General features: G+C 37.4%; 1 protein-coding gene across 2 annotated transcripts; it reads left to right on the top strand.

Annotated features, from left to right (window-relative positions):
- Nucleotides 1-6,723: 6,723 nt before the first annotated feature.
- ifrd1 (interferon-related developmental regulator 1) lies at nucleotides 6,724-11,177 on the top strand. Of its 2 annotated transcripts, none has more exons than XM_047804288.1 (12): nucleotides 6,724-6,956; nucleotides 8,023-8,160; nucleotides 8,282-8,360; nucleotides 8,466-8,590; nucleotides 8,676-8,833; nucleotides 8,914-8,964; nucleotides 9,616-9,794; nucleotides 9,952-10,060; nucleotides 10,148-10,282; nucleotides 10,374-10,502; nucleotides 10,596-10,691; nucleotides 10,810-11,177. In XM_047804288.1, the coding sequence occupies exons 1-12, from the start codon at nucleotides 6,926-6,928 to the stop codon at nucleotides 10,894-10,896; spliced, it is 1,317 nt and encodes a 438-aa protein (XP_047660244.1). In that variant the 5' UTR covers nucleotides 6,724-6,925; the 3' UTR covers nucleotides 10,897-11,177. The 2 variants fall into 2 exon arrangements, with proteins under 2 accessions (XP_047660244.1, XP_027007647.1); XM_027151846.2 differs by having other exon boundaries at nucleotides 6,725-6,956; nucleotides 8,047-8,160.
- Nucleotides 11,178-12,307: the final 1,130 nt, after the last annotated feature.

Consider the following 12,307-nt stretch of genomic DNA (forward strand, 5'->3'; position numbering starts at 1 on the left):
GATTTATTAAAAATAACAGAACTACAAACACGAAAACAGTAGCTGAAGACAATCACCAACACCAGGTGACAAAAGTCAGGTATAAATAGGGCAAGTAATATGAACATGTGTGCAGAGGAGGGAGAGGAATAAGGATCAGATGGGTGAAACACAGTGAGGACACAAAACATAAACAAATACACATGGAACAAGACACACAAACCCTGTCTGAACATTCCTAGTATTCTGTCAGGTAATTGTCCAAACTGTCTGTTTTTCCGTTAAAACACCACCTGAATGCATTAATTCGCACTGAATCAACACACACAACAGCAGAGCTCTCAGGTTTTGAAGACAGGCAAGAGTGACCAGATCTCCAACCCTAACCAAATATGCTAAAAAAAACAAACAAACAACCAAACAAACAAAAAACCCTAGGGGTGTTATTGTGTTTGGTAAGGATCACTGAACACAATTTAACCAAATACTTATTTATTCAATTTCCATTTATTAAATTGTGTGTGTGTGAGAGAGAGAGACATTATGACTGCTGTTGTTCATTGTAAGTGTTTGTTGCCTTTTTCGACTCCTTTATCATTTGTAATCTTTCTCCCATTTAAAACAGACATTTTTAGGGTCATGATTGAGGACAATGTACCATTCAGAGACAAGCTGTTTCGTGTTGAGCTTCTGTTCAAACCGACCATCGAAAATACCCTCTCAGCATCAGCATTAAAATGTGGAAGCACTAAAACCAAGGCTGCTTGTTCTGAGCAGGTGTTGTCAGTGAACCGGGGCCCCTGGCACCATCTCAGGGCCCCCAGTTTGAGAACCACTAGCATAGGCTTCTTGTTCTGAGCAGGTGTTGTCAGTGAAAACTGTTGGCTAAGTTACACTCATGAAAAACTGATGCTGATTATCTGGGAAACATTCTCTAACAGCAGTCAAAATGTCATTGTTTGTGTCAAACTTTGTTTGTGAATATGTTGTAACATTAAAACAGGAGATCATGAGTTACTCTGTGCTCAAAGTGATGCTCGCAGCTCCAGTGGTTTTCTCTGTGGGTGAACGAGGATGATGCTGAACAATTCCAGGATATGCTTTTTGTATTGGTTGTTGCGTTAAATCTTACCCAGATACAATTGTGCTATTTTCTGATTGGCTATTGTGTAGCCTCTTTTTTTTGATTAGCTGATAAGTGTCAGGCTCGACTAAGAACTCCAGGGGAGACACGCTTGATTCCTGCCCGGTTCCATAGAGACAGCGGTGCGGACAGATACATTTTGGGTGCTGTGGCTTATTAAATATATGATAAATAGTCAACAAGTTTTTCTGTGTGAGAAATACGATGTGTGACGGGAAAGCGTGATAAAAGACCGGAATACGTGACTGTCACTCTCAATGCGTGACACTTGACAGCCCTGCAACAGGTTAAAATAAGGTCAGTATATAAAAATATAAGACCAACAAAGCCATTGATAAAGTAGTAAATCACAGAAAAATTTGTCATTGTCTGTTCTAAATTCTGTATGTCTTCCTGCACTCTCACCCTTCCCAAAACTGAGATGTATGTCTACTGAAAATATTCCCTCGTTCAGAGCTTTGTCTTCACAACCTGTCTGCACAAAGAAAGGCAGAGATAATTCAAGATTTTTATTGCTCAAACGTCATTTTATCCACACATTATTCTCTGTAAAAGTTAAGTATGGAATAAAAAACATTGGGTATGGTTGAGCACAAAAATATCTAAATAGCTAAATAAATAGATAGGGTTTCTGTCCCAAAGTTACTCCTTTTCAAATAACAGTACCTAAAATGTTTTTATTCTTAATACACTATGGACGTTTGCCAACATTAAAAAGTTTTAATTATTACAGAACAACTTTTTAATCCATTTAGAATCACATATAGTAAGCAAAACAGGTTAGTTTCTCTTATAACTTATGAGTTATGATTCAAGTCAAGAAGCTTTTATTGTCATTACAACCATATATAGCTGTTGCAGTACACAGTGAAATGAGACAACGTTTCTCCAGGATCAAGGTGCTACATAAAACAAAGACAGGGCTAAGGACATGTAAGTAGTCTTAGCCACATAAAGTGCAACTGTGCAACCTGGTGCAAACAGTGCAGTACAAGACAAACAAGACAGTGCAGGACAAAGGACAGTGCAGGACAAAAAACAGTGCAGACATAAAGTTACAAGACAATACAAAAAGTACAAAAAATGCAATACACAAAAGACAATAAACAGTAACAGAAACAGCGCCGACCGACCAGTGTAAATACTGATTGTTCAAACAATATTTCGTGCAGTAAAAGAATGAACATAGTTTCTTAGCAGCAGGTCCTTTGGATTATATATAGAGTTGTGCAAAAAACAGCAGATGTCTGAAATATTGTATAGTATGTGTGTAATGGCTGAGATATTGTACAGTATGTGCAAAAACAGCTGAAATGTTGGGCAGTATGTGCAAAAACAGCAGAAAAGTGTGCAAAACAGTGTGTGTGTTTTGTGAGGGTCTATGCAGTCCATACAGATGATGTGTGTGTGTATGTTGTGCTCAGTATAGTATAGTACATTCCATAGCAAGCCTCACTTTTTTAATGTTTGAATATCCGCAGCAAGAACATTTCAGCCCTCCATCCGTCTCCTTAGTGCTTATTAGGGCTTTACCTCTGACTGTTATGAAACACTCAAACTGAACTTACTTCCAAAGATGCTAAATATGCGTCTCACAAAAATTTTTACCATATCAACAGTTACATATTTTGTAGAGAGTATGTATGTAACATAGACGAGTTTTGCACCTAGAAAGAATTTTTGCATTTAACTGGATGCTATGCCTAATATACTATTTCACTTATCTTTAGTCTATGTTGCCAGGTTATTATGTAAATTTTACAGTTGTTTGAGCTGTATTTGATTTACATGCTGTTTACTGTATACTTAACAGGGAATTGGGAATGTTGCAACCTAGTTGGGTTACTGATTAGAAGGTTGTAAGCTCAAATCTCAGGTCAACCATGCTGTCACTGCTGGGTCCCTGAGCAAGGCCCTTAACCCTTAATTGCTCATGTAAGTCACTCTGGATAAGGGTGTATGCCATTAATATAATGTAAATGTATTATTCTTTATTCATTCATGAGGATTGTAGACATTCAAAATGAAGTTACGAACTCCATGTGATCTCGGGGACAATGTCCTAATCAATACACAATTGCCAGACTGTAAATGACTATAGAAAGGACATTATTCATAATAACACTATCCGATGTTTATAATAATTAATTCCCCAGTGTCACCCAAAAGAGAATGAGTTTCCTCTCCACAGTCCCCTCAGTCACCCCAGGCTTGTTCACTGGGGATAAATACAAACACATTTAATTATAACTCTAATATTAATCTTGAATCGTTGTTAAAATATTTGTATGATGTTAAACTTTTTGCAATATTTCTTGTGTTCTGTAAAGCTGCTTTGAGACAGTTTCCATTGTTAAAAGTTCTATACAAATAAACTTGAATTGGATTGAATTGAATTCCCCCTCTATAATTTATTAGAAAGATAATTAAGCAGTAGTTAATCCCTGTTCTAGGTGGATGCACAAAATATATAACACCGACCCCAAAAAAAAAAGATCCTTCGTCTGAATATTTGTGAAATCTTAATATTTGAGACATTGCAATACTTGCCAGTAAGGTTTTTTTATTGTTCAAATAATTATTTATATATGTAAAATACTGACAGTGTTCAATCATATAAAGATTTACTATTAGATTAAATGACTTGTCACTTTTGAACTGACATGACATGACTGTACTTGCCATCTAAAGGGTCAGAGGGGTGAAATTGAACCTAAATCAGTTTATCACACCAGTAAGCAGAATTATAAATAGTACAGTGCTTCACTCGTGCCCTTTTACACTGCAGCTTTTGATACTTGTCAATGTCTTTTTTTGACTCGGAAAATATGAAAATTCATTTATTAGGTTTATGATTTTAGTTTTTTACTCTTTATGTATAATATTATAATATAATAATAATAAGTATTATTATTATAGTATAATATTATAATAATGCTTTTATGTTTTTGAAGCAAATAAGCACATTTTTTGGAAGGGCAAATTTTTAACATTTAATTTTTTAACAATGAAATTGTTTCTGGAATGTTTTTTTTTTAATACACAACTTATTTATACAACCATGTTGAATTCGTTATTTATTTATTTATTTATTTATTTATTTATTTATTTATTTATTTATTTATTTTTCGATTAGTGCTATTCAACATACGTATTTGCTTCAAAAACATTTTAACATTATTATACTTCCATAATTTTTCTTTAAAAAATTTTATGAGGTTACACCAAATATATGAAAATTAATTATATATTAGTAATTTACTTTCTCTTTTTCATTTGTCCCACCTTACTCATTCTCTTGATGAAGTTATATCATCACAAGACAAATTTTATAAATTGCTTGCAACCTTGCATCACAATCAACTGATCTTTCCCTTGCATGCTGCTAATTTGACACACTTATTACATTTACATTTATGGAATTTGGCAGACACCCTTATCCAGCGCGACGTACAAAAGTGCTTTGTCGTCTCTATCGATGAATTCAATAACACTGATTCACTAAGTTGCAGACTTAAGATATTATCAACCTAAAACCTTTCACAAATAAAACAAACAGGGAACTCAGATGTTCAGGCATCTAGGGGAGGTTCATTCCACCACCTCGGTGTCAGAATAGAAAAGAGTCTTGCTGTATACCTACCTCTAACCCTGAGAATTGGTGGGACCTCATGTCTATATCAGAAGACTTCAGCAATCTTTATCCACACAGGACTCCCAGGTGCTTATTCAGTCACTTGTCATATTTAAAACACTGATGCCTGCTTAACCCAAGCTCTTATAACTCCTGGCACTGCACCATGCTCCCTCAGATTCTTGGGTCCCATCATTTCTCAGGGTACAAGGTAGGTAAGCAACAAGACTCTTTTCAGCTCTTTTCCGTATCTGTATCATGTCTTCAAAGAGACTCCAAAGCATTTTTTGTATATCCCTCTGGATAAAGGTGTCTGTCGAATGCTTTAAATGAAATATAAAATTTAAATACATCATGCTGTGTGCCACCTTTAGCTTTTTGCTTGGTTTATTCTCTAATTAATGCCCTGATAACTTTACTTTTTGCCCTTTTGTCAATTTTGAAGTGATGCCCTGTTCTGTGTGCTCCATTTTCTACACTTCATGACTCTTGTTGACAGTAAGGTATCCCAATATCCCATATGCTTTGTAAGGTCTTTGTTGCCCATAGATTTAGCAGTGGAAAGCAAGAAGATGTTAAGTAAATGTTACGGAAACTGCTGAACTTTATTTGGAGTTAAGAAAAACATTCAATCGCTTCTATCTTTCTCTTTGAGTGATTTTTTTTTTTACGTTTGTATAGATGAAATCTGATTCTTCCTTGTTATTAATTGATGTGTATTGTGATTTTGTCCGAAATTCCTACGAGTTTAAAATCAGGATTTTATCAGTGCGGAGCAACCATTTAGAGATGGCTTGGTAGTGGACTGCTACTTAACATGTATTCTTTACCTTGCCAGCAGTCCTGTCACTATTTCATACTAGCTCCAATGTCTGACAACCAGAAACATGTAAAACCTGAAAAAATGTAAATCAGACCTGCTTTATTGGGAATTTATCTGTATTAAAGTACAGCATGTGAGCACAGAGAGAAGGAGAGAAACAAATGGATATAAAGGGCTGATACTAGGCAGAATGCAAATATGGCCCAGTGATGTCATGAATATGCCATTTAGTGTATGGCACTAATCTAGTGACATTTAGTGAGGCAGGATACGAGGCTGCAAAAGTTTCTCACTATTTTTGGAAGAGTGTTATTGTACCACACCGAGGGCCTGTTAAGATTTGTTTACCCAATGTTTTCTTTGTATGTCTAGGAATAAATCCTTATTTTCACACAAATGGTTTAAAAAACGTGTAAAATTTGGCATAAAACTATTTAAAAGACATGGCTATATTATGTTCTAAGAAGATTTTATTGGTCTATATAATTTTGGTAATAATTATTTTTAGACGTGTGTAATTATTTTTAGACACATTACGTTGACTTGGATGAAGATCAGATCACATTGTATGACAAATTTATTCAGAAAACCTTACTGTGTGTGTGTTATACAGAAGTATGATGAATACCAGTTTGTGTGTGTGTGTGTGTGTGTGTGTGTGTGTGTGTTATACAGAAGTATGATGAATACCAGTTTGTGTGTGTGTGTGTTATACAGAAGTATGATGAATACCAGTTTGTGTATGTGTGTGTGTGTGTGTGTGTGTGTGTGTGTGTGTGTGTGTGTGTGTGTGTTATACAGAAGTATGATGAACACCAGTTTGTGTGTGTGTGTGTGTTATACAGAAGTATGATGAATACCAGTTTGTGTGTGTGTGTGTGTTATACAGAAGTATGATGAATACCAGTTTGTGTGTGTGTGTGTGTGTGTGTGTGTGTGTGTGTGTGTGTGTGTGTGTGTGTGTGTGTGTGTGTGTGTGTGTGTGTGTTTTGACGTAGCAACAGCTGGAGTGCTCAGCGACTGTCCAATCACATTAAAGTAAACGCCTTTACGGTCACTTTTGCCGAAACCTTATTGGTCAGACGGGTATGTGGTGCCACGTGAGAACCGTCCGTGTGACGCAACTGCTGTATAAAAGACATTTCCGGCGCTATTGTGACGCAGCCCTAGTTTTTTACAGGGAAAATGTATCGCTCTCGTTCACAGGCTTTCATCGGAATCGCTTTTAATTCTTTACTTTTCACGGTGCCATTGGAAGATTTCCAGTTTAAGAGACATTATAGTAAAAACTGGTCGTGTATTGGGTGATTTTAGGTTTAATCTAGTATATATTTATACAAGAACAATGCCCAAATCTAAGAAGAGGAACAGCAAGGGTAAGCGAGCTTGGAGTGGCTGGAACTGACCGGTTGTTTTGGCGTGTTGTATGGGTTCATGGGAATTGTAGTTCTGATGCGCCGCCATTACAGCTAAACCTCCATAGCAGCGGGTTCCTGAGAACTACATTACCCATGTCGCCCGTCTATTGTCAAAGTGTTGGCTCATAAAACGAGATTTTTTTTTTTTTTTTTTTTTTTTACTATTTTTAATATTAGAATATTATATTTTTATAAATCGGAAAGTACTGCGAAAATTAAAAAGAAATCGGTTAAAGATAGTATCAAGTTAGCAGATTGCTAAGCTAAGGTACGCTAACTAGGTTGCTAATATGCCTCAGGCTACAGTTGCCAAGGTAAATAAACAAGTAAATACAATGTTATTGCTTTCGTTTGTCTTTTCTATAGTTAATAATATTCGTGAAAAATCCACCTAGAACCTTTTTTTAACGCGGTTTCTGTAGGTGAAGAAGACGCTATAAAGAACTAGCTTGGCCTTTTTTAGCTTGTAGCCGACGTGAATCAGTGTGTTCACGGAAATGAGTTATTCTGGTTGTGGTTATGGAACCTATTCCTGTCGCAGGTCAGCATGCAAACATGTTCACAATGTCAAGTCACATCTAAGGGCAGTTCAGCCACTCAAACTCCTGGGAGGAAACCAGAGATCACAGAATAAACAGCTCAGTGTCTGTAACTCGAGCTCAGGATCAAACCAGGGCATCTTCCATCTTCTTTCTTTTACCAAAGTTGAACTGAATTATTACTTTAGGAATGTTTTCATTTTTCCTTAACCACAGGAAAGCTGCCATAGTTTGGCTCCATCTTTTTTTTTCTTCCTCCCCTCACTGCGTGTTTCAGTGGAAAAAGTACAGTTTTATCAGCAGTCTAATTGCCACGTATCACAGTGCCCTTGACATGCCCACAATATATAATGCCAAGCATTTTTCCTCACAACTCTGAGCATGACCAGTATCAGCCTTATCACCTGCTGTTACTGATCGTGTGGTCAAAGGTTTTTCTGAGTTTGTTTTTCTAACTACTCTGCCATACATCTTGCTCTGTTCAGTTTGGGAACTTTATTTGGTATCAGGTGTCCCAGGAGGACAGCAAGGAGCTGTGCAGCCTTTCAGCGATGAGGATGCTTCAGTCGAGACACTCAGCCACTGCAGCAGCTTTAGTGATGCCACAAGTGTGGCAGAGGAAGGTGTGTATTAACAATTCGGACATTGTTTTGAGTCACTGTGCAGCTGATCAGACTGTTAAACTTACTATTAACAAGATAAAATGATTGAATTGTGGTATCTTTTTTTTATTTGAAATTGCAGGGGGAGATGCTGAGGTTGCAGCTCAAGATGATTTTGAGTTCAAGCTAAAGGTTTACATTGATTCGACTGTTGACAAAAGGTTTGTGCTGGTCACATTACTTGGTCTATCAACACGTATCTGTTATTTCTCTTTCCCCTTACACGTCTAAATGTTTTGAAATGAAATGTATTGTTTTTCTTCCAGCGCTAAGACCAGGCAAGGTGCTCTTGATGGATTGAAGACTGCCATGGCAACCAAAATCCTGCATGAGTTTATTTTGGAGAGGAGGATGACCATCACAGACAGCATTGAGCGCTGCTTGAAGAAAGGTTTATAAAGCATCATGTATAAAACTGCTACTGTATTGGTAAATGCTCAGTGTGCTCAAACTCTTGTTTGTCTACCTATTCTTAGGTAAAGGAGAGGAGCAGCGTGCAGCTGCCTCACTGGCTTGCCTCTTGTGCATTCAGCTGGGTTCAGGGATTGAGAGTGAAGAGGTGTTCAAGTCCCTCAAACCTATATTTAAGACCATCCTGACTGATGGATCAGCAAACATCCAGGCGAGACAGGCTGTGAGTAACAGCTCCGGTCTCAAATGATATGTCAATTAAATTTTTTTTGGTTAATAAGCTTAATTTTTTTTTCTCTGCAGTGTGCAACAAGTCTGGGCCTCTGCACACTGGTAGCAGAAGATGACGTTTTGGTAAGTGCTGGATTTTTGTTTGTAGTGTTATGTGCTGCTATTAAGATTGCGAATAAAACGGTGTTCTTCAGCTTATATTGCCACTAGATTACTCTGGTACAACACCTGACTACATTTAGGTGTTCTAGCATGTTAAAACAACCTGTGAGCTCATACACTCAAAAAAAACCCCACATTGCACACAGGCATGTAACGCATTAAGCTGTAGATCCAGCCTGGTGGTTTAAACTATTTTCAGCACACCAAAATAAGCAATTGAATACTGTAGCAGTACATTAGTTGCTGAACTGAACCAGCTGTAGCTTAGCAACTCTATTATTTTAACCATGAGCCAGTTTGGCTTCTTTAACAGGTTTTCTGTTGTAGCTTTTTCTAGTCACAGGCATTTATGTAAATTATTTAGCTGAAGGTGGTTTGTTGCTTTTGCCTTGTAAAAATTTGGTGGAAAACGATTTTCTCAGACTTTCATAGGTTTTTATTTATTTATTTGTTTGTTTGTTTATTTAAAAAAGACTTCCATGCCTAATTCTGTTGTGGTGGAATTTGTCTAAAGCAGTAACCGGAAGCACAGCATTGCTTTTTGAAAGACTGTTTTTTCCTAAGTCACTGTATAGCTGAACGATTGTAGAGTTGATGTGTGTCTTTTTTCAGGACATTTATGCCACCATGGAGTGTTTCGAGAGCCTTTTCACCCGTTCGTATGTGCGTGAGGATGGCAGCAGGCCTTCTCTAAGTCCTCAGACTGTTCAGCTTCACACAAATGCCCTTCTCTCCTGGGCTCTGCTGCTCACCATCTGCAGTGGCAGCCACATCACTGGCATCATCCACAAGTACATAGCAGACATGCTCTAAACCTTTTGCAATTGCTTATTTTTAAAAGGTAAAATGGTATTCCGTAGTAGAGTTGTAGTAAAAGGTGAAGTTGATCTGGCACAGTGCTGGACTTCAGCCCTGCAAAAGTCTTTAATGCTTTGACTCTTCTTTTAGACATTTGGCCAAGCTGCCACGGCTGCTAGAGAGTGAGGATGTTAACATGCGCATTGCAGCTGGGGAGACCATCGCTCTGCTGATTGAACTCGCTAGAGATATTGATGCTGTGAGTTGTGATTATTACTCTTCATATGCATCATGATCTGTGATGATGGTAATAATTTTGGACTTGCTAATCTGTAAACCTGTCCAGGAGTTTGACTGTGAAGGTTGGGAGCTGCTGTGCAGCAAACTGAGCGCTCTTGCCACAGACTGCAATAAACACCGTGCCAAGAATGACAAGAGGAAGCAGAGGTCTGTCTTCAGGGATGTGCTAAAGGCTGTGCAGGTGAGGATCTGATGCAGAGAACATCTTATGAATGCAAAGGTTTAGTTAATAAGACATGGTGACCTAAAGGAGCTCCTTTGTATGAGTGCAGGATGGAGAGTTTGAGACGGAGACGATCCGGTTCGGAACAGAGCGCATGATCATTGACAGCTGGGTGCGAAAAAGAACCTACGATGCCTTCCGAGAGTTTGTGGGCTCTGGCATGAACTACCACCTACAGGTATAACTTTGTTTAATGGTGAGCTAGAATCTGCAGGCAAGTAGGATTGGGGGGGACACACACTGACGTTTTCTAATACTTTGAACCTGTTAGGCAAATGAGTTTATCAGAGACGTCTTTGGACTGGGACCTGCCCTGCTGATTGACTCTGCTGCCCTGAAAGCTATGAAGACTTCCCGGTTGGAGAGGGTAAGCCACAATTCTCCACAAACAATATTCTTTTGTAGCCCATTTCGGTAGCTTGAAATGTATAAAATGACTTCTTTTTTCCCCCCCTCATTTCAATCAATTTTTCCCCTCCATTCAGCACTTTTATAATGCTGCTGCATTCAAGGCTCGGACCAAGGCCAGAAACAGATTTCGTGACAAGAGGGTGGATGTGGGAGAATTTTAGGGTCGTGCTTTGTTCATCATTAAACATGTAATCTGTGTTTGGGTCCAATGTATTGCTTTGTGCTCCCCCCCCATATTTGTATCATTATTAATAGCAAGTATTTTTTAATGTGTTCACTATTGACCATTTTTGTGTGTAGTCCTCTTTTGATGTGTAAATTGTTTTGATCTGGTGTATTCAATAGATCCAGACTACTTCTTCTAATTATTATTATTATTATTATAATTATTATTACTCTTTACCAGGTAATGTGACTGATTAATAAATTTATTAGAAATGAATTCATGCATGATGGCTATTTATTTGTATTATTTATTTATTTTTTTGGATGTACAATCTCTTGTGAGCCAAAAGAGAGAGAGAGAGAGGGTTGTTTGCTTACTGTTGCTTGGCACACATCTGTGGGGAAAATCCCATCTCTTTCACAGCAATTAACTTTTTTTTTCCCCTTCTTTCTGTGCCTTGTTAAATTTGAGTAATGTTGAAACTTCTGAAACACACGAATGACTACATTTTTATACATATTTGAAAGAATAATTTGTTTTGCATACTAAACTCCACATATAACCACAAAGTCATAGCCACAAATAAAATGAATAGTGGCAGATTGTGTACATGGAAAAATAAAAATGTTGATTGTGCTGCACGTACAGCTTGACCACGTAACTTCATCAGATGGTAGTAATCCTACCTATTCGCTGACTAAAACCTAGCGTAGACAAGGGTTTGTAAGAGGCATATAAATAAAACTAACACACAGTCTAGAGAACTGTTTTCTTCCAGAGCAGCCGTACTGCAGTTTATCCTGGGTGGAAATTAAAAAAAAACACACACACACAAAACCTTGAGCATGTGAATTTGTATTGCTTCTCTCAGCACTGTCAAATGCAAAAGTACCTTTTAGGAAGTGGAAAAAAAACATTTTTTAAATTAGCATAACATGTAGTTCCTTGTTTTAAGATCTAATACCAGTTGAAATATTTGCATATGACTGGGATGTAGTTTAATAATAACTTTTGCCTTTCCTTTGCATCTGTATATTCTCTGGGCAGATTTTAGATTCTCTCAGTTGTGATAATTCTGACAGGTGTCAAGGGATAAAGAGAGTCCTGTATATTGACTTCTATCTATTTTTCAGTTTGAAATTCTAGTAGAAATGTTAACCCAGATGCACATTTTGTTCTTTTTTTTTCACCCCAGAGAAACGTGCACTTAACTGTATCTTTCAGACACATTAACTCGATGGTACCATTTCAGGATTCTGTGATTTCACAGCAACTTCCTGAACTGCACTTAGGGAGCTAGTTTCAGCACTAAAGATCTATAAGACAAACATTTAGAAGTATCTAGACAGACATTGTGCTAAATTACCCAGAAAACTCTTCAGAATTTGTTTTAAAAGTCGTTTTGA

Source organism: Tachysurus fulvidraco, chromosome 19, assembly GCF_022655615.1.
Source record: "Tachysurus fulvidraco isolate hzauxx_2018 chromosome 19, HZAU_PFXX_2.0, whole genome shotgun sequence".
NCBI lineage: Eukaryota > Metazoa > Chordata > Actinopteri > Siluriformes > Bagridae > Tachysurus > Tachysurus fulvidraco.